The sequence below is a fragment of the Equus caballus genome, chromosome 8, assembly GCF_041296265.1.
Source record: "Equus caballus isolate H_3958 breed thoroughbred chromosome 8, TB-T2T, whole genome shotgun sequence".
NCBI classification, from domain to species: Eukaryota; Metazoa; Chordata; class Mammalia; order Perissodactyla; family Equidae; genus Equus; species Equus caballus.
In genome coordinates, this window is record NC_091691.1 from 93,980,618 (window position 1) to 94,004,443 (window position 23,826).

The 23,826-nt window shown below is 36.9% G+C and overlaps 1 protein-coding gene across 10 annotated transcripts in view; it reads right to left on the bottom strand.

Annotated features, from left to right (window-relative positions):
• RTTN (rotatin) overlaps positions 1–23,826 on the bottom strand; it is a 159,942-nt gene that overhangs the window by 114,569 nt on the left and 21,547 nt on the right. For 9 of the 10 annotated variants that reach the window (XR_011441605.1, XR_011441606.1, XM_001493188.5 and 6 more), the window contains 7 exons: positions 20,415–20,585; positions 15,214–15,426; positions 13,594–13,706; positions 11,696–11,822; positions 4,395–4,520; positions 3,752–3,868; positions 2,607–2,746 (listed from right to left, as the gene is read on the bottom strand). Coding sequence is in view for 7 of the 10 variants with exons in the window: in XM_001493188.5 (XP_001493238.3) it covers positions 2,607–2,746; positions 3,752–3,868; positions 4,395–4,520; positions 11,696–11,822; positions 13,594–13,706; positions 15,214–15,426; positions 20,415–20,585 (1,007 nt within the window). In the remaining 3 variants the exon portion in view is untranslated. Of the gene's footprint in view, positions 1–2,606; positions 2,747–3,751; positions 3,869–4,394; positions 4,521–11,695; positions 11,823–12,384; positions 12,521–13,593; positions 13,707–15,213; positions 15,427–20,414; positions 20,586–23,826 lie in introns of those variants that run through there. The other variant, XM_023647972.2, reaches the window with a different exon arrangement.

Here is a 23,826-nt window from a genome sequence, read left to right on the forward strand (position 1 = left end):
AGAGAGAGACTCACTGAAACCATCAACTTCACAGTCAGTATCAGTGTGAACTTCACTGTCCATATCACAGTCAACTTTAATAAGTTAATCTGCAAATTAAATCCGTAACTCCTGACTCCAAGTCTAGTGATCTGTTTCAACCATAAAAATTAACACAGACCTATGAACAGAGTCCAAACACTAGAGTGAACCTCCAGGAGAGTAATCACACTAATAACTAAAGTGTGATATCACGACACATATGAAAATCTTCTTACATTTAGGGGTCAAAGAGATTCTCCTCGAATATGAAAATGTAAATACTTCTGTTTCCCATCAAATTCTATTTTATCTGGAACAGATTAGAATTAAGGTCAGCTAAGTGTGGAGGTGGGAAATTTCAAGAAAACATGAAATAACACACTCCATTAGACAATGAGATGGCAAAACAGAAAATCCATCCAGTGGACGAAGAGCACTGAGCCGGGAGACAACGAGACAACCATTTATCTATCACTCCTGTGACAGGCTCTTGAACTACATGGAAATTGGGCACATTTTAAGCAATAATCCAAGCTCCAGGTTTTAAGTACTACTTCTAAGACAACAATTAAAATCTGCATACTCAGGGAGGCCTCCCTACCACAGTCAAGGCTGGGTCACCCTGCTGTGTCCTGTCACTCTGAAGTCCCCCTATCATAACAGTGACCTCGCTTTATTACAACTAATAATAAAGTATAATTGGCAAGGTCTCTCTCCCCAATTGCATGCCCAATTCTGCCCTGTCTCTGCTGTGTGCTGCTGTGTTCCCACAGTCGACCACCATTCCTATGCACACAGGTGACACTCGATAAATGCTTACCAAATCTAACGGAAAGCAGGAATTTACTGTGATATTATTAATACATATCATCTTTGTAGGACTAACATTTACTCCAAGATGGTATGAAAAGTCAGGCAAACTTTCTCCCTCTCTCATTTGCTGTTACCTCATGAATGCTTAGAACAACTAGACTCTTCGTAATACTTTTCCTTTGTTCCTTTCATTCCCAGCCAGTGCTATCTGTACGACAATCTGGGGTTGTCAGTTTAGGGACAGTCACAACCGCCAGAAAGAGGCTAGAGTGGCATATGTAAAACATATATTTATGCAACTCCTCCTCTGGTATATAAGTTTAGCGTTTTTTTAGGTTTAGTGTGGGGCACAAGAATCCGGTTATTCCTCTACATTTATTTCTTTCTACAAATACATTTTGAGCATATTTATGTCCAAGGTACTTTATGAAGTTCCGAGGATATAAAGATTAGCCAATGGACAGAGTTCCTGCCTAAAGGAGTTTATGGTCTGGTGGCATGGGGTAGAATTAATCAAATAATGAAAACAAATATGTAATTCAAATTGTTTTAAGTTCTGTTTAATAGAGAATTACCTTACCCAAAGAGAGGTCTGGCCTTGCCCTCGGCTCCTGGGAGAGGATCTCCAAGCCATTGGAATGTCCTGCCTGATAAGAGTGTCTTTGTTTACCTGGAGACCTTGGGGCCCCAAAGGTGAATGGGAAATAAACTTCTATTGTACTAAATCACCAAATTTGGGGGTAGAGAGTACTACACTAGAACTTTAATAAAGACGCTGCCCAGGGTCCATGGAACACATGTGGAAGCCAATCCCTGAGGAGCACAAACACCAACTCCGTGTGCCCCACTGCTTTCGCTTCACTCATAACTTTACTCTCTACTCTATAGACATATTTTCACAATCTCTTCTTTGGTTTTCCTCCTTCCATTCTCTTAATGTTTTAGTTTATTTCCACCTGCTTCCTTATTTTTCAGTCTTATCATCTGTTTATAAATAAGCCACTGTATTATCCTGATGTAAATATGAGAAAAACAAATTATCCATTGTTTGCTCCTCCTAGCCTTTTCAACCAACTCTCCCTCTTCATCACTGCCCATCCATCTTGACCCTAAGCCTTCTTTCTCTTCTCAACGAGGAAAAATCTAACCAGTGTTACCTAAAGAGCAACAAAGATTCATGTTGCACTGACAGAGAAGGAAGGAAGACAACATATTTCTCTTTCTTCTCTTTTAGTTAAAATGATACTTATACCACTGGCGGAGGAAAGAGCTCTTCATCAGTTTCCAAAATAAGAGGACAAGCCACACAAGATTAAATACCTGCATACTCTGGTATATGAGGTAACTGGTCCACTACACTTTCATGAAAATCTTAATTTTCGGAACAAATGTTTAGAAAAGGATCACTCAAGGAGGCTAACAATTTCTAAAGAGAGAAGATATCGAGAATGCTCCAGAATGTTTGCAATCTGTTTATCTCCATGGCTCTCCAACCTGCCCAGAGCACTGCTGAACAGCACTGAGTGCAGCAGTACCATAAGCCAGACATCTGACAACCAGGCTGGAAAAGAGATGAAAGGTCTCAGGAAAGCATCCAGGGGACCTTGTATCCGTTTAGTTTCACACATTAGTTCCCTCTCCTCGTCTAATAGTGAAGAATCACTTTCTTGTACCTTCTTCAGTTCTATACAGTTTCAGATTGATATAATTACTATACATTCTTAGAAGGTTCCCATTAATCTTCTACATTCAAAAGACTCTGCTGTACTTACGATGGCTTTTTCACTAGCAGGAGTCGCAGCACGGACTTCAGTCGGACAGTACAGGGGAGAATCCCTTCACCTGCCTCGGAACCGGCTTGGCTTAGAAGAAGAATGCTGTTACCCAGAGCATCTTCTGTATCAGCATAGCCCTAACAGATTTCACAGAAAGAGAAATTATTGTTTGATTTTATACATATTGCTTAACTTTTTAACTTGAAAATAAGAATGGTATTGGCCTATCAAGCAACTCATAAATTTCCTCCAGTTCAGTTGAATAGTCGCTTTTCAAAATAACTTACATGAAGTAGGCAGCCTAAATAAAACTGTACTTAAGCCACAAGTAGAGGGGCCCACAACTAAAATATACAACTATGTACTAGGGGGATTTGGGGAGAAAAAGCAGAAAAAAAATATTTTTAAAAAATTGTACTTAAAATAATACTGGAGAACTTCAGGAAAATATGCCAACCCTCTTGACACTTGCTAGTTTTTCTGTTTTCCAAGATTGTAGTAGTGGCACTTCCCAGATCTTCAGACCTGTCCCCACAGAACAAAGACGGAGGGCTACAGACACGTCTGTGTGGAACAGAACTGTGCGAGCTTCCAGGCCTGAGGCCTGGGCTCCCTCTCCTACGAGGACTGTTCCCATGAGAACGTTTCCCATCTCCTCTTTCTCATCTAAGGGAGGTAGGGACCTGAACATCCCTCACTCCTTTAATGCCCAGAAGGACCGCTAAAACAGCTTTCTTTCCAAGAGTTTGTTAACTAAAGTATCACTATAATCACATGTATACATGGATAGAATTTATGAGGCAAGTTTAGTTATGTAATGTCTGCTTAAAAAGCACTGTCAGCTTTGCCTACAAGCCTTCATATAAGGTTGAGTTCTGTTTTTCACAGTCAATGCTAAATGCCTGCACTTCAGCTCTTAGCCTCCCACCCAGATACAGAAAGTGTACACAGACAGATTAGCTCTCCTGGTTTAACCTTCTGCCAGGAACAAGACAGCCACCCACTTCCTGTTCACCTATCCACGGTGCCTGCACGACTTCTCTTCATTTCTCTCACACGACAGTTCCTCTGTTTGCCTGCATTTAAATCAATCACTCTCACCAAAGATAAATGGTACAGTAACGGGGAACTGCACAGGGTACCTGTAGGACTGGAATGACAGGACAGAGAGACTCAATGAACTTGTTCCAGGTCAGCGCTGTCATCATCAGTCGTCCCTGCAGCAGATAAACCAGAATGGCCTTGGCAGCAGCATTCACCTGCACAACAACACAGATAAAATCATCCCACCAAGTGAGGGGTCCAACAAGGCCATCTTACACACCTGTAACACGTATAAAACCTGGAAAAGAATTACTTCTCTTCCTTCAAATGTTCACATTTCCGTAGCATCATCTTACATTCTGTTCTCAACCAGTCTTCCTCTCTTAATAATTTCCTTCTTTTTTACCTTGAGGGTATATTTTTCCATTGAATAAAAATTTCCATTAATGAAATAACCTGCTTACTATAACTACTGTAGAGTTCTCCAATCTTAGATGAAAAACGTAAGTAAACAGTTTCATGTGAATTCTTTGAGAACAAGTATATCCTGTATTTTGATTCTCATATTTTATTTAACATTTCTTTTTAAGTAAACAACACCTCAACTGAACCCATACACCAAAAACAAGTTTCTTTTCAGTTTCTCCTCATACTTTCTGGTTATCCTAGAATATTAACTTGATTTAGATGAGTATCTAAAGAATTACAGTAGTAATTGCACTTACTTCTAACATGCCATACCTCATTTTTGGGCTCTTGCATGCCAAATGCAGAGATTTCATAGAGAACTTTTGGGTGAAGTAGAAAATGAATTCCATTACAAAGTGAAGACACAGGTTTAGTGACATTATGGACACCTAAACATTCCTATAAAAGAAGACAAAAAGTTTTTAAAAGTTAGTGACACTGATTTTTCCAAAGGATTCCTCTTTCTTCTGTTTATAATTCATATCTAATCGTAGTTTTCACTTCACTGAAAATTTTCTTTTACCTACCTGGAAGAGGATGAAAAAAGATTCTCTTGCCTAACAGTTTTTGAGTCTGCATAAAACATGTTTTATGTTACTTTCTGCCAACAAGCAGAGTCTTGATAAATTAAATAACCAAACTGCTGAGACAATCATAATAGCCTAAAGTCGTTCATAATGATAGACACAAAGGAAATAAACTTCCTAATAAACATATCCTAAGGTGTTTGCATTTTGCTTACTGAGATTTGAGAAAGAAAAATAAACTTCAAATGAAAACAGACTTAAAGTTACGAGGAGAAGGAAAGGACAACATATATGCAGGATTTTATCATCGTTACACCTACACACCTGAACACAAGTAACGACTGTACCATCTCTTAGACTAATTATCACAAATTCTTTTCTCAGTTTGAGCTACAGAATAATTTTATTAGAGACTGCTTGAGATGAGAGGGAAAAAAAGCTACCTAAAATATTACTAAGATTTAAATATAATATAAAAGGTAAAAATAAAATCAATACTGATTTACAGAAATGTAATTTTTTTCACCCTGCAAATTACTTCTTCCTAACCACTACCAACAATTCAGAGGTCAAAGTTACACACATACACACACACTTATATACAAACACATTTACCTTTTTTTTCTTTTTAAATTTTAACTTGATGCCACAGACAACTTATATACTCAAACTTTTTTTTTTAAGATTTTATTTTTCCTTTTTCTCCCCAAAGCCCCCCAGTACATAGTTGTATATTCTTCGTTGTGGGTCCTTCTAGTTGTGGCATGTGGGACGCTGCCTCAGCGTGGTTTGATGAGCAGTGCCATGTCCGCGCCCAGGATTCGAACCGACGAAACAGTGGGCCGCCTGCAGCGGAGCGCGAGAACTTAACCACTGGGTCACGGGGCCAGCACCTATACTCAAACTTTTTGAAAGAGCTTAAGCTTCAGCCTACGGTTTTAAAAAAGCTCTGTTACTCACTTCCTTAAAACACTTAAACTCTCTTAGCTTTAGTTTGTTCATCCATAAAATGGAAACAATACCTAATCCTTAATGAAACACCTTTCTTTTCCCATCACTAAATATATCAACCTTCTTACAACAGAAAAACATGCCATGAATACTATCAAAGACCAACCCCTCCCCGCTACACTACATTCTATCTCCTCCTACCATCAAGATTTAGTTCCTGCAACTGTCTTCTTTTTCTGCAGCAGCTCTAATTCCTTGTTCTTCACAGCATTACTCCAATCACCACTAGACATACTCTCAGGTGCCCCTGTTGCTAGTAACCCATTTTCCAACTCTCCTTCCCAGCACAAGTCCTCCAGAGTTTCTGTCCTCAGTCTCCACGTGTCCACTTCCCAGCCTCTCCTCCAGCCACAACAGCAGGACATCGGTTCCTATCACCCCACAGAAGCTTCCTCTCAAACTCTGCGACACCAAACCCAATGGGTGCAGCTCTGTTCTCATCTGACTCTGCCCAGGACACCATACTTCCCTCTCACCTCAGACACTTCTCTCCACTGCTGGTTCCTTCTGTGCTCAACTTCTACCTGGACAGACCCTAGATGGCCTTCTCTTCTCCACTCTCTCACTAAATGAGCCTACTCAGCCTTACGGCTTTAAATACCGTCTCTATGCTGATGACTGAAAATTTTATATCTAGTCGGGGCTCCACACTCCAGTGGTAGTGTGGTGCAATGCTTAAGAATAATGGCTTTGGAGTCAAACTACCTGGATTCAAAGCCCAGCTTTACTACTTCTAGTTGAATGACCTTAGACCTTGGACAAATATTTGCAAAAAAGATAGAACCTACCTAATAGAGCTGTTATGAGGATCAAATGAAATAATACACTTATAAAAGTACGTGGTACATAGATGTACATAAATGTTAGTTGCTATCACTATTATTACCATCATCATTATTATTATCATTATCATTGTTATATTCAACTGTCTACTTAACATCTCCACTGAGACGTAAAAAGGCAACTCAAACTTAACAGGCTTAAAACATAATTCTGTCCAAACCACAACCCCATACTTGGGACAACACCATCAATCCAACAACTAAATCCCAAACCCCAGAATTCACCCTTGATCACTCTCTATCTCTTACTGCCATTATCAGCACACTAATCAGCTCTACGTCCATAACACATCCTAAATTCAGTTCCTTCACTCCATTTCCACCATATTATCACATCTCAACAGGGCTATTACAGTGGAATTGGTCTTCTTGCTTCCTCTCTTGACTCCTGACAATCTATTCCCCACACAATAGGAAGAGTGATCTTTTTAGAAAGGTAATCAGATCAAATCATCCTCCTGCTTAAAATCATTTATAGCTTCTCACTGTACTTAGAATAAAATTCAAAGCTTTTTAATGATTGGCATTAACTGGCCCCCTGCCTACTTCTCCATCCTTGTCTGGCACCATTTTTCTATTCTTTCATTGTGCTCCAACCACTCTGGCCTTCCTTCTGTTGACCAGAAACATGCAAAGGGTATTGTTACCTCAAGGACTTTTCACCCGCTGTTTCCTCTCCTAGCAGCTCTCTCTCCCATCCTCCCTACCCAGCCCACCTAAATGTGAGCTCACATCCCAGAGTCACTCTCCATTCCTTAGCCCTCTTTTATTTTCTTTACAACATTACATATATACCTTTTACTTATTTATATACTTATTATTATATATACTTGTTATCTCTCTCTTCCATGTATAAAGTAAGCTCTATGACCATAAGTATCTTTTCTGTATTTTTTACCACTATATCCCTGAAGCCCAGTCTATCGTGAGTGTCTAGTAAACATTGTTGAATGAACGTATAAATGTCATATGTAAATAACACAGGAGTGGTTGCCAATAATCCCTAAATAAAAACTACTTTACCTCTTTTTCATCCCTTCTTCAAAGTAAGTCTTACAATAAAAAGCTGAGTTGTCTATTAAGAAAAAGTAATCTATGCATCAGTAGCACACTCCTAAATTTAGGTCATGTAGAGAATGCAGCAATGCCTTGGGGATTTTCCAAAAGACACTGCAACAATATCATATGAGAAATAAAGCCATTAGAAGTAAAAAGCCTATACAAATTCTTATATCTAAACCCAAATTCTACATGCTTACCATACCAGGAGCTAGCTACAAGAAATTTTGTCAACTGGAACTTTTAACTTAAAGATTATTATAACTTCATGAAACTAAATATGTATTGAGTTTAAAACACTTTCCTGTACTACACAAATGAGTATCTTTTGTGAGAAAAGAAAAATCACAATCATATTTTGCCAGAATAGTGTCAACTAATATAAATTCCCAAATAGCTGAGAAGAAAATAAGACATTAAATGAATGTTCATATTCTCTTATTTTTTCCTTTCTCTTTATCAACTAATATGATAAGCTAAATTTGATATTTAAATATTGAGCATACAAACACCCTTCAACTTAAATTTAGATTATTCCAACAAAATGGGTACTACTTGGTTATAAAAATTATGCTACAATTTAGAATTTCAAAATCACTAATGGATTCAGTGCATTTTTTAAAATAACGAGTTCCAGACTGACAGATATATGTCTGCATTTCTGATTTCCCTTTTTCTATCATTCCTCCAATAAATTAACACCCAGATAATTCCTACGTGAAATTCATCATGTAACAAAATGATCACACACACTGATAACTCAATTTACACCAAATCTTTTCCTATCAGTAGAATTTTCTATTTTCCAAGAATTATTTAAGATCTACTTCAAGGATCTGAACATTGAATCTAATTCCACCATCCTGAATTTCTGAGTGTAGGAACTATCTCACATGAGGGAATCTCAGTTTCTTGACCTCCTCATCTCAATGACACTCACTACCCTCTGTCTCAGGAAGACTTAACTTGGTTTTCATTTATTTCACCTCTAAAATCGTACATACAGGTTTCTAACCTTCTTGCTCAACACTACTTCCCAATATACGACTTCTTTGGCCTCCAGTCAGCAACTCCTTCCACGTCCTTCCCTCTAGCCTTTAACTCCTTTGATTCTACAGTCTATCACTTCAATTACTCGGCTCACTTGCACAAAGGCCTCCTTCCCATCATCAAGGAAAAACCCCAACCCTTGACGTATCCAAATGTTTATATTCCCCAAAACCACAAACAGCTAGTCAGAGATAATCACACAAAGGAGATGAGTTTCAGTATTAAGATTATGGACACAATCAACTGGTTCTCGATGCAGCTCAAAAATCCTACTGTTTGAGCTTATCAAACATCTACTCATGTCAATCATTTCAAACACACTGAACATCCCACTTACTCACTTTCAATCTCAAAGAAACACAAAGTCAATAGTAGAAGGAAGTTCCTTCTACTTCCTACTACACCTAAGCCTAATTAGCCATCAATATTCTAGATCCCACCACCTTCAACTTTCAAAGGCACTAGCTTCTTTCAAATAGCCACTTGCCACCCTCTATCTTCCTTTCCCTCTCTATTGGTTCATTTGATGAGTATTTCAACTTATTCCAATGAAAATATACTATTCTGCCAAAGATGACCTCACAATCAAAAATCACATCACCTGCTGAAATCAACACCTGAGGAGATTCAATAACCATAACAAATGGGAGAATTCTATATAATAGAATAATCTAAATAAGATTATAAAATAAGTGTGTTTAATTTCAAAGATGCAAAAGAAGAAATTAATGAAAGACTACTTTGAAAAAAAGAATATATGAGTTAAAAAAGAAGTAAAGAGAAAGTCTAGAAATGAAAAATGGAATAATTGAAATTTAAAATTGATGAATAAATTACAAGCAATCATGATGAGACTAGGATGGCTATTATCAAAAAAACAGAAAATAACGATTGTTGTCAAGCATGCAGAAAAAGTGGAACCCTTGTGCACTGCTGGTATAAATGTAAAACGGTGCAGCCACTATGGAAAACAGTATGGCACTTCCTCAAAAAATTAAACATAGAGCTACCAAATGATCCAGCAACTCCACTTCCTGAATATATACTCAAAAGAATTAAAAAGCAGAAACTCAAACAGATATTTGTATACTCACATTCACAGAAGCATTGTTCACAAAAGACAAAAGATGGAAACAACTCACATGTCCATCAACAGATGAATGGATAAACAAAATGTGGTATAGACACACAATAGAATATTATTCAGCCTTAAAAAGGGATGCAATTCTGATATATGCTATAACATGGATGAACTCTGAAGATGTAATGCTAAGTGAAATAAACCAGACACAAAAAGACAAATAGTATACGACTGCACTTATTTGAGGTACCTAGAATAGTCAAATTCAGATAGAAAGTAGAATAGTGATTGCCAGGACCTGGAGGGAGAGGGAATAGACAGTTATTGTTCAATGGGTACAGAATTCAATTTGGGAAGATGAAGAAGTGCTGGAGGTGGATAATGAAGGCCGCACAACAATGTGAACATACTTAATGCCACTGAACTGAACAGTTAAAAATGGTTAAAATGGCAAATTTAATGATACGTATATTTTGCCAGATTTTTTAAAAAGCAAATTAGACACAGGTGAGGAAAGCATAACTGTCCTGAATGACAGCGCTGAGGAATTCCATCCAATCAAAACAAAGATATGGAAAATACGAAAGAGGGCTTAAAAGACATAAAGAGTAAAATAAGAAGGTCTAACATAGATCTAATGGGAGTGCCACTTGGAGAAAATAGCAAGAATAAGAGAAATAACAACTGAGAATGATCCAGAAATTGAGGCAGACACGAATCTTCAGATTGAAGAGTGCTAAACAAGATAGACAAACAAATGTACACAAAGCCATATTGTAATGAAACTGCAGAACATCAGAGAAATGAAGAGATCTCAACAGCTATTGGAGGAAAAGAAAAATGAAGAAATTATAATTTAACTGATAGCAGACTTGTCAACAAGATAGAAGACTAAAAAGAATAGAACAGCATTGGTAAAGTGCTAAGGAAAACTAGCAGTCCACCTATAATTCTACACCCAGCTGAACTGTCATTCAAGCACAAGGTCAAATCACGACTTTTTCAAACACACAAACCATCAGTTACAGACTGTCACTGAATATACTGAAAATCTTATTTCAGTGAAAAGTAGACTGAACCTAAATATTTATCAATAAATAAAAGGAAGCATATTCAAACTAAAGAATAGTTAAGATGAATGACCAAGGTAGATCTCAAATCCTGCTTTAAATGAAAGAAATAGGCAGCAAAAATATATGTACAGTATGAAATTATATACTTTTTTAAATGGATAAAACAATAAAAAATGCAATTTATAAAGATGTGCATATATAGTAAAAATATAAAACACATGGCTGGGAAGGATAAACACCAACTAAATAAGAGTGGTTATCTTGGTGGAAGAAGGAAAGAGGAAGAGAAAGGAAAAAAGCGTTAGTTACAACTAATATTTTTATTTCTGATAAAAAAGGATCAGAAGTAAAAAAGGCAAATGTAAATATTTCTTATATCTAGATAGTACTTAGAAGTGTTAAATACAAGAGAACATTTTCAAGAGTACATAGGAACATATATATTTTTCAACACTGTTCTATGTACAATGTTCTTTTCAATATTAAAATAGTTAATATTCTATGTACTATTCTATGCTGAAATATTTTATAATTTAAAAACAAAGAAAACAAATATTTTTTCCAAAAGAAAAATATTACTAAGAAAATAGACCTGAAACTATAAAATTTAAGCCACAATAACCTAAAACTTTTCCTGAGCATAGAAATCACTTTTGAATACCTGGTAGAAGTAAACTTTTCTTTACAATTTTTCCATCATTAAATAACAGAACATAAATGTAATTCTTAATAAAGCAATTCAATTGCTAAGACTTACTAAGTCAAGGGAACTGAATAGTACAAATTTCTTAGAATTGACTAACAATTACCACCAATTTTTAGGTAATAGTTCTTCTCTCTCACCCAAAAGGTCAAGTAACTTAATTTTGGAGTTATAATAAGAGAATCCACTGTTACTTCTCCCTGAAAAATCAAAAAACAAAAAACCCACCTTAATAATTTCCAGACAGCAGTGGTAAGTTCCAACTTTCACTTGTAGCAATGGGTGAGACAACATACGTAGAAACACCTTCTGACTTTCTCCTTGTAGTAATGGACTAGCCTGTGCAGATTTCCAGCTGGCAAAAAGGTAAAGCATCCAAGACATCTAAGGTAACTAAGTTACTAAACAAGAGATTGAAAAGCATATGGAAGGGGTTTCTTCCCACTCCAATTCCTCCAACTAGGATCTTATTTAACTAACCCAATATTAGTAATTACCCAAGCACTTATTTGTTTCAAAGCAGAGAACAGGCTCTCTTAAAGAGTAAAAAGAAAACCAGAATGTCTTTAAAAACATATATTTGGCATGTGAATTGGTACAGCCACTATGGAAAACGGTATGGCATTTCCTCAAAAAATTAAAAATAGGGGACTGGCCCGGTGGCATAGTGGTTAAGTTTGCACATTCTGCTTCAGCAGCCCAGGGTTCGAGGGTTCAGATCCCAGGTGCAGACCTACACAATGTTCATCAAGCCATGTTGTGGCAGCATACCACATACAAAATAGAGGAAGATTGGCACAGATGTTAGCTCAGCAACAATCTTCCTCAAGCAAAAGAGGGGGAAGATTCTTAGCAATAGATGTTAGCTCAGGGCCAATCTTCCTCATGAAAAAAAATAATAAAAAAAATAGAATTACCATATGATCTGGCAATTCCACTTCTGGGTATATATTCAAAGGAAATGAAATCAACATCTCAAAGAGATAGCTGCACTCCCATGTTCATTCCAGCATTATTCACAATAGCCAACATATGGAAACAACCTAAGTGTCACTGATGGATGAATGGATAAAGAAAATGTGATGTATATATACAATGAAATATTATTCAGCCTTAAAAAAAGAAGGAAATGCTATCATTTGTAAAAACATAGATGAAGCTGGAGGACATTATGCTAAGTGGCATAAGCCAGACACAGAAAGAAAAATACTGCATGATTTCACTTATGTGTGGAATCTAAAAAAGTCAAACTCATAGAAGTAGAGTGTAGAATGATGGTTGCCAGGGGCTAGGGGATAGAGGAAATGCAGTGGTGTTGGTCAAAGAATACAGTTTCAGTTATGGAGGATGAATAAATTCTGGCGATCTAAGCTTGGTGACTATAGTTAATAAAACTATATTGTATACTTGATAATTGTTAAGAGAATAGATCTTAAGTGTTCTCACCACAACAAAAAAGTGGTGAAAAATAAGTAAATAAATAATAAAACCCAGGGGCCAGCCCGGTGGCACAGCAGTTATGTTCACATGTTCTGCTTCAGCGGCCCAGGGTTCAAGGGTTCAGATCCTGGGTGCGGACACAGCACCACTTGGCACACCATGCTATGGTAAGTGTCCCACATATAAAGTAGAGGAAGAAGCACACAGTAGTTAGCTCAGGGCCAGTCTTCCCCAGCAAAAAGAGGAGGATTGGCAGCAGATGTTAACTCAGGGCTAATCTTCCAAAAAAAAAAGAAAAAAGAAAAAGGTAGGAAGTAATGAAACTTACATTTAAAAAACTCTCAATTTATTAACTAAAACTTTAAAGATAAATAAATAAATAAATACGCTTGAATACTTGGTCTGGATGGACACCAAAACAAATGTATAAAAATCCAAGGATAATTCATTTTGATTATAGGCATGACATTTTTAAAGTTTACTCGTAAATAAAACAGTTAACTGTCCTAATGCAGCTATACATATACTGTTTAAAGGTCAAACACATATAAAAGCAATTTAAACTAAAAAAATAAGAAGAGGAACAAGATTTAAGACCTGTTCCTATTTCATTGCTCCTAAGTTTACAAACACACACACAATATATTATGATAACAATATAATCACATTAAGAAAGAAAATATTACATCTCTGAACAAATGCAGATGATTTCCTTTATTAGGGGCAAATGTTGATGAAAAGAAAAGCTACGCAAGGCGTGGTCTGCCAGCTCCACTAATTCTAAGAGATTCTTCTCTCCCTAAAAAAAAGCAAAATGGAACAGTAAATATCACATTGACATACAACAAAATTCTCAGCAGCTAACTAAGCAGCTTCAAGAAATTAGATCATTCAGAGACCCTGAGATTGTTCACATTTGCTTAAGTCCACTTTCTCAACAAGCAAATTAAAAACGTCAGCCTAGGAGGAAAACGTGGGAAAAATCCCTAGCTAAAGGCCGCAAGGACTCTATTATTCACCTCTGAGTAGGCTTAAAGCTGCAGTCGAGTGGTCTGGCTCTTTGACTACTTGTTGGTAGCCCTATCTCCCCACCACCTATAACTCAAGGCAGAACGAACACATTTTATGATCCACCTCCCCCTTCTAACATCCTGATGGTTCCAAGAACACAGAGGACAATCAATACACATGTGGTTAACGGGCCATGCAGAATGCCACAGAAATAATTGAACTTAAAGACAATTCAAAATTTTATCATAGAGGAAACAAGAAACCAGTGGCATTAAGAAGTGGCAAAAAAAAAAAAAGAAAAACAATAGTGATAAATAAAGGAAAATTAGAAATATGCGGTTCAGATAGACTCCACTGTAGAGCCCAAAAGAAATAAGAATTTTGCCCCTAATTTTTCAAGATCTTCAGGACTCATTTTGGTATTCTTAGACAGTAAAAAAGTATTGCAGTCACTCTTTTAAGACTCATTAACTCTTTCACTAACATACTAAAAATATCCTAATAGTATCTCTAAAAGGAATAAATAACAATACATAATTATTGCTATAACATTGTACCTAAAGTCATCCTACTACCTTACAATCTAGTTCATGACTATATTTAGTCAAAACTCAGGGGGCCAACCCGGTGGCATAATGGTTAAGTTCACGCACTCTGCTTCAGCAGCCCCAGGGTTCACATCCTGAGTGTAGACCTACACACCACTCAACAAGCCATGCTGTGGCAGGGTCCCACATACAAAGTAGAGGAAGACTGGCACAGACGCTAGCTCAGGGACAATCTTCCTCAAGCAAAGAAAAAAAAAAGAGGAAGACTGGCAACAGATGTTAGCTCAGGGTCAATCTTCCTCATCAAAAAATAAATAAATAAATAAAAATAAAAAATCCGGCTCTTTGTGTCAGTAAATATATGTCTTCAAAATATTAAAGGAAAAAGGTGCCTACAAGTAAGCATTAAAATGGCCCTTATAATTCTGTTTATATCAATTGTCACTGTTCCCACACAGTACGCCATTTCAAAGAGGAACTCACTACTAAATATGAAGACACTGAAAATAATCGCAGCTTTTCTAAAAACCATTGGTCTCATGAATATACATCATTCATTAATCTAAAATCTTCATTTTAATTTTATACAAATCATATCCTTAATCTGATAACTGACCCACTCAATAATAATCTATTCCACCTCTAACAATTCAATTGTTATATGTCCATCAATTTGAAAAGCACAGGGTAAATTTTCTAAGTATTTTATAAAAGGAATTTAGAAGAGATATTAACAAAAATTTTTACCTCCTTCCGAACATCAGACAGAAAGTTACAGGTACATTCAATTGAATAAACAACCTCTGCAGTTCGTTTATAAATACTGTAGTTTTCAGAATTCAGCTGTTCCAAATAGGCCACAACAGCTTCATGAATATTTGGATATTCCAAAGAAATAGGCATGTCCAAAGAAACTAGAAATAATGCTGCTGACATAGGCTCCGGTAAAAAGTGGCTTGCCTTAATAAATTAAAAATAAAAAATTTTTAATTCTTTTTAAAAAAACATTTTTTAGATAAACATAGTACACTATAGCCTTAATGTAGTTTAATTTTCTTTTTTAGTAATTCTCTATCACAAAGTCTATGCTTTTCCAAAGAAAGTTCTATTCCCCAACATTTCATTTATCTCTATGTCTTTGTTCAATGCAATTTTTCTCTGCCCAGAATATCTCAAGTACAAATTCCAACTCTTTCCCAAAGTGTGGGATACAGGATACTTCCTTGTTCCCCACACCAACACCCAGAATTACTCTCCCCTAGGCCCTGTGCCTTGTTTATCCTCTGCTACGGAACTCAAGGCATGAGGTCTTTTTCTCTAAGTATTCCACGCATGTGCACACAATCTCCAGAATAATGCAATAATCTCCTGAGGACAGGAACACTTCCCTGCCATAGCTGACCACACAACCCAGGGTTTACCAACTACACATTGAATTGAACAACACTGAATCAAGTATGGCTATAGACTGATTTGGACAGAATGATTTTTTATTTGTTGTGTTTTAGAGGGGAAAGGGAACATTCAACATAATATTTAAAATAGTTCTAGAACACTTACAGAAAACTGACCCTTAATCAGTATAAAATCAACAGGCACAAAGGAAATACTATACTTTTTATAAATTTAAATCAATTGATTTAAAACTGAAAGAACCGTTTCAGCTCTTTTTTAATGATTCAAGCTTCATGACAGAATTCTATGCATCAATTAAGAAAATGAAAAGGATTAAAACTTCAACATTCAGAGAAAATCATTTGACAGAGCTCACTGGTATGGCTGAAATGCTGTGTTTATTAAAGTAGGTTTGGTCATGATTTATTTCATGGATATTTTTAAGGATAATCATTAATTGTCTGAAAGTCTAAGATTAAGAGCTAAATCAGCTAAATAATACTTTTAAATCAAATAAAGTTGCCAGATCAGTATCAGAAACTACAGGAATCAAATTTTGGGGTTATTAAGCATGAAAAAACCCAGATTATTAAGACAGCAGCTATTAGAAAGTCAAGAGAAATTTCATTATTCTGTGAAGAACTCTCCTAGTGGGAAAAAAGAGAGAGAGAGAGAAACTAAGTTACCTGATCACCTATTGTTCGCTTGCTCAGCAAATACATACTTACTGGGCCCCTACTGTATGCCAGGCACCATTTCAGATCCTGGGAACACAGCAGGAAGTAAAACAGAACCTCTGCCCTCCTGAAGCACACATTCCAGTGGAGAAGGCAGAGAGTAAACCAATGCACTTCATAAGATGTCAGGTGTGGCTGGAGTGCTAAGAAAATTTTTAAAATGGGATGGCGAAGATGGAGAGGAATAGAGAAGTGACAGGGAGAGTGGGCAGAGGAAGGCCTCTCTGATGAGGTGACATTTACGTAGAGACCAGGAGCCATGTGGATATCTAAGGGAAAAGTAATCATAGAAGAGGGAACAGCAGGTACAAAGGCTCAGAGATACAGTATATTTGGGAGTAAGGAGCCCAGTGGAGCCAGCACTGAAGGATGGAGTAAGGGGGCAGTGATGGCCAGATCAGGTAAGGCTTCAGGTCATCTTAGGACTTGTGCAATGGTGGAACCTAAGAGACAAGTGAGGAAGTCACTGCAATAATCTAGGTAAGACAGGCTGGTGGCTTGAACTCAGGGAGTAGTAGTGGAAATGGTGAGAAGTCTTCAGATTCTGGATAGATGTCCAAGGGAGAAATGACAGATTTTGCTCAGGGATTGGATCTGAGTGTGTATGAAAGACAGGAACCAAGGATAAGTCTAAGGTTTTTGCTTTATCAGCTATCAGCTAGAAGATTGAAGGTGCCATTTACTGAGATAGAGAAGACTATAGGAAGAACACGCTTCTGAGGGGAAGTAAAGAATTAGGTTTGGGACATGCTAAGTTGGAGATATGGAACATGGACTGTCAAGTGAAGATGTCAAAAAGGATACTGGATATATATGAATTTGGATTCAGGTGACACATATGGTTTTGAAATAAAAATGTGGGAGCTGTCAGCAATTAGATGGCACTTAAAGACCACAAAATGGGATGATATTTCATGAGGCCATGGTCAGTCCTGGGGTTCCACCCTTTTAAGAGGTTAGGAAGATAAAGAGGAATTAGCAGAGGAGACTTAGTGAGTTGAGCACTGTGCTAAGAGAGTAAATCCTAGTGGACCTAACTCCAAAGGCAGTGTGTTCTAGTTTAAAAGAGCTTTCTCCGACTCTAGTCAGAAAAATAAGAGTAGCCGATACGAGAATTAAACATGCACTGAGCAGAGTGTCTGGCATATCACACTCAATAAATATTAATTTCCTTTCTTTCTTCCTTCCACCCCATCACTAAGGAATTTCGACATTTTCACTCTGCATACCTATATCTGAAACTCTGTTATCTTGGCAACTCAGAGCACCCTGCTAAGGTCATAAATCCAATCCTTGCATGGCCCAATGGACCGATCAGTTTACACCCCAGACCCAAGGCAGCTGCCCAACATATATAAGCATTACCACATGTCACTTGGGACTAAAAGTAAAGATATTTCAGTGCAAGTCCATTATCACTATTAGATAAAAAAAGAGTCAACGACATCATCTCACGCATATTGTGGGGGAAAGTGATATAATACTGTTTTCTCTAAACCTTGCCACGCAGAGCAGCCACCGCATTATCTGAGAGCTTGCCAGAAATGCAGACTCTCAGGCCCTACCCCAGAACTAATGGATCAGAATACGCAAGACCTGAGTAACAAGATCTCTAGGTGACCTGTTTGCACATTACACTTTGAGAAGCACTGCTCTGAATCTATCAGCTTCACCAAATTATTAGATTTCATATACTTCACTGAAAAAGCCAAAGTCTTCTGGTATAATCCTTCCCTACCCTCAGTCTGCTTGGCAGGCTGAGAAAGGGTCACAGCAATTCCCAGGATGCTCTGGGATCCTGCTCCCCGCACAGGGCCAGTACTTATGGCTCTCATTTCCCAGATGTTTCCCCAAATAAAATTACCTTCATTTGTTTTACCAATTTGATTTATCCAACCAAAACATTTTTCATGAGATTACCAATGCATCATTTTAACCTGTACATGGATATTCTCCAAAAATCATTTAAAATCAACAATTATCAATTTCAAAAAAGGCCCTCAAAGTCATTTTGTCAAAACTTTCAAATTCAGGAAATCTCTACATAGATACATATTATCATTTTTCAACTTCCAAATTTCATACTTGGTAAGTGGCAACTCAAATATTTAAAACCCACTTTCCAGGTAGGAAGTTTCAGGCTCCCAATTCCACTTTAATTTTTGGTGGGCTAGCAACAGGGAGAGGGTGGCACAAGCTTGTACTTACATAAACTGAAGGAGAATTTAACACCAAAGGAAGAGAATTTTTGTTCAGATCCCATTTCAAAGTTCTTAGTTAATCAATCAAAGCGATAACAACCATCTATAAACCAATACCTAAATGACAATCTCCTCAATAATCTTATACTGGTCTAATGAAGTTCCAAATTATATATTTAAAAGAGCTACCAAATATTACAGATACTGATTTGCCTTCAAGAACAAAAACAAATAAACAAAAATATAACTACTTTCCAAAAAAAAACCATGGAGAATTGGCTCTACATTATTCTAATACTAAAGTAAGTCAAAATAAAATAAATCTATTTCTATTTTAATTGGTTCCTGCCCAAATAAGCACACAGATAAAAAATAATCTATAATCAAAAAAGCAATAAACTATATGATACAACTGATAAGTTTTCCATCATACTTCAACCTATAGATTGATCGTACGTAATACTTAAGTTATTGTAGCACTACTAATTTTTCAGTTATATAATATTATTATATAAAGTGAGACACCCATATTTTAAATGCAACTCCAGTCTTAAATGACTAGAATTCTTCCATTTACAATGCTTATGCCTTGGAAAATTACCACTCTTCAAAACAGAAAATTTCCTCAGAAACATAATGACTAATGAATAAAAGTTAAAAATTACAATTAATAGAAGTGATGTTATTTTCTCTAAGGCAAAATACTATATTTAAAATTTAATGTTTTACCCTTGTTTGCCCAGAAGGCCTGATAATATATTGCATACGTAAGTGTTATTGAAAAATGGAGCTTTGACTCTGTGATCTGCAGATTGCTGGGGAACCAAGGGGCAAACGGCTACGACACAGCCCCAGCGGCACAGGAGAGAGGGGTTCAGTTTAGCAGTCTCTTCAGTACCTTCTCTAGGCGTGCCACACCTTTCTTTCTCCAATAAGTACATTACAAAACACTTACATGAGTCATTTGAGAGATTTTTACCACCAACTTTCAAATTGAGAGATATAACCTCCATTTAAAAATAGAGTCAGTAAGATAATTTAAAAGAAATATGTAAGCCTATTAAAATCACCTTTAACACACAGTCATATAATGGAAGAGTATCTCGCAATAAAAATTAAACAACTGCTACAAGCAATAGTAATGAATCTAAAAAAGAAAATTCTAAATGAATACAAACTTTATAACTCCATTTATATAATGTTCAAAAACACAAACTCGTCTGTAGTGACAGCAGTCAGAAGGGCGCTAGGCTCGGGGGAGGAAGGAGAGGTGAGAGACAGGAGGGGCCTCTGAAATGCTGCATGCTCCATGTTCTGGGGGCGCCACGCTTTAGACACAGATACAGTCACTTGGTAAAAATGCACTGAGCTGTGTACTTTTCTAAACACATGTTACACTACAATTTCAAAAAGTTACGTTAAAAAAAAATCCTTTACAGAACTCATTTTTTTATCAAATGATTTGCCAAAATTGTTCAAAACTGTTAGCCATTTCTCACTATCTACATTTCCAGTATAATCTTTGGTCACTGTGAAATGATCAGAAGGAAATGACAGGAGAGCACTTACTGGTAATATTCAGCAAACTATCAGTAAGCAACACTGCCTGCCTTACCTTTTCAACAGGGAGAAGCGTCTGGAGCAGTCGAACTGCGAACAGTGCAATGCTGACGAACGCCATCCTGTGGTGCACCAGCACCACCTCTGGTTGTTCCAAACTGATGCTGCTTTTGTGGTAACACATGGTGTCTCCAAGGGACCCCAACACCATGAGCAGTTTCTCTTTCTGCAAACATTTAAACACAAAACAGAGGAAAACAGCCAATTCTAGAGGCCAGTATACATATCTCATAGAGAACAATTTAAAATATTATTATAAAATAACTAAAACAAACCAAAACAAAAATTTATTCCTCTCTATAAGAACAACCAATATTACGAAGATAACTTTAAAAAGTACAAAACAATGATAACACCTAAATTTTAAAAATAATTTTTTAGTATGAATTCTAACTAATAAGCAAAAATAACAAAATATAAAAGCTTAATGAACCATAAATTCCTCTAGTTTCCAGTGCTTACTTGTTCCAACTTTTAACATTTGCATGTAAATCTCTCACCAAATATTTATCAGACTTACTGTATGCTTAACACAGCAGCAAGTATAATGGGAAAACAATGCATTCATGCAAGAGACATGATCCCTGCCCTCAAACTGATCCCAAAGTTACTAAAGAAATGAAACAGGGAAAGTCAAAAACTAATTGAGGGGCCGGCCTGGGGGCTTAGTGGTTAAATTTGCACACTCCGCATCAGCAGCCTGGGGTTCTTGACTTCAGATCCCAGGTGCGGACCTACATACCGCTCATTAACCCATGCTGTGATAGTGTCCCAAACACAAAAATAGAGAAAGATTGACACAGATGTTAGCTCAGGTACTATCTTCCTCAAGCAACTGGCAATGGATGTTAGCTCAGGGCCAATCTTCCTCACCAAAAAATAATAGTAATAATAATAATTGAATATCATGGGCCCAACCCAGTGGCCTAGTGGTTAAGTTTGCACACTCCACTTCAGTGGCCCAGGTTCAGTTCCCAGGCGTGGACCTACACTGCTCATCTGTCAGTGGCCAGACTATGGCAGCAGCTCACATACAAGAAGAGGAAGATGGGCAACAGATGTTAACTCAGGGCAAATCTTCCTCAGCAAAAAAAGAATAATAATTGAATATCAAAATGTATAAACTGCATCTTTAGGTAACAAGGTTGTTTCAAGGGGAAATGTTCTGCCATCATAAATTTCCAAATGATTTACTACTTAAATAGAAGCTATATCTTTCAGATTGAAAGGCATACATAAAATACGAAGAGAAAGCTAAAATGTAGTAGACTAACTTGCAAATCATAACCATATAGACCAAAATATATATCCTAGATATGCTGACGGGCCTGTAAACTAGCTGGTGAAACAGCATCGGTGAGACAGGAGAACAAAGACAGCACTGGGCTCTCCCTCACCTTCCCACTGAAAACACACGGAAACACAAACGGGGAACAACCCGTACACCAAGGACAGAAATCGAACGTATGTCAAAAGTTACTTTATTCAAGGATGAATAGACCAGAAACAAAACTAAAAGGTATCAAGCCTATAAAAATTACGTAAAGGATCAAAGCCACAATGAGATACCACTTCACCTCGATGAGGATGGCTATCATCAAAAATAATGGAAAATAACTAGTGAGGCTGTGGAGAAAACGGAACCTCTGTGCACTGCTGCTGGGACTGTAACATGGCGCAGTCGCTGTGGAAACAGTACGGCAGTTCCTCAAAAAATTAAACGTAGAAATACCGCACGATCCAACAATTTCACTTCTGGGTATATACCCAAAAGAATCGAAAGCAGAGACTCACACACAGATGCGCACATCAGCGTTCACAGATTATCCCAACAGCCAAAGACGGAAACTTGTCTATCAACAGACGAATGGATAAACAAAATGTGGTAGGTGGTATATAAATGCAATGAAATATTATTCAGCCTTAAAAAGGAACGAAATTCTGATGCATGCTACAACATGGATGAGCCTTGAAAACACTATGCTAAGTAAAATAAGTTAGAAACAAAAAAGACAAATATTGCATGATTCCACTTACGTGAGGTACCTAGAATAGTCAAACTCATAAAGAAGGGAAGTAGAATAGTCGTAACCAAGGGCTAGGGCAGAATGGGAATGGGGAGTTAGTGCTTATGTATACTTTACTACAATTAAAAAAGTTACAAACAGGAGTAAATTGGGTTTTGTTACTTACATGGATCATTTGATAAATTTAAATTTTAAAATAAACACATATAAAATTAAAACTATGACACTTTCCAAATCATTGCACAAGGAAAAGGAAGACAAAACAATCTATATAGCAAAAACAAAAAAGGAAATAAAAGAGATAGCAAGAACTTTTGAGAGAAGACCAAGCATATCTGTACTACAAAGTTTCAATTTCCCTGAGTGAAATATGATTTCACATTGAAGTAAAAAAAAAAATTAGTAATTTACACATATAAGAAAGACATCTTTATGCATAAAAAGTTAAAAATTAAATGTGTAGTGAAATATGAATAAAAAATCTATGAATAAATGAATTCAGGGCAAAAAAATTGGATAAAGGTGGTAATTTTCTACTGATGAAACGCATAATTCAGAGTACAGACAATAGAAATGAGTCTTCGTGATCTGAATAACATCCAACATCAAGCAAAACCTGTTACTGAAATGCAGACGGATTTACAGGGTTAACGCAGTCTTTTTGAACTTAACAAAATAAACACATATAAACTTTGACCGTTTCAAAGAATACAACTCCTCAAGTTTCCATGGAATACTGACAAAAACTAACCATTTACCTAACCAAAGAAAACTCCAATATATATTTAAGGCTATATTCTCAGATCCCACGGAAATAAAACTAAAAATTAATAAAAATTTAAACCAAAGGCAACGCTTACAAAATTAAAACAGAAAAACTCAATAGCTGTTATATTAATAACACGGTCTAGAGAAAAAAAATTAGAAACAGAATGACAGTCTTATATTGACAGGTAATTCTTTCACACAGTACTTCTTCATCGGGCTAAAAATGTTTAAATGGCTGTGAAGCAGTTGATGCGGGGAACAAGGGCTAGTTTTCAGAGGATATTCATAGCTTTAACAAAGAAGGTACAGAATTAAAATATCAGATTAGCAAAATATTCTAAATATTCCCAACGAAACAGAATTTATAGTACAAACTATTTCTCCGCTGTCTGCTCATGATAAACGGGTTGTGGAGTCTGTAAAGCATCTGACACAAGCGACTGGGACAGCTCTCCCCCATATGCTTCCAGTCCCACACCCTCACCCCCTTGCCCACGGCAGCCAAGTGTTCCACGTGCAGCTCTCCCCAGGCTCTTCTCTGGGGAAGAGCTGGCTCATCCCGAGTCAGAACGACGCCAAACCGCTCCGCTGCATGCAGCAGAGAGCCCGCTC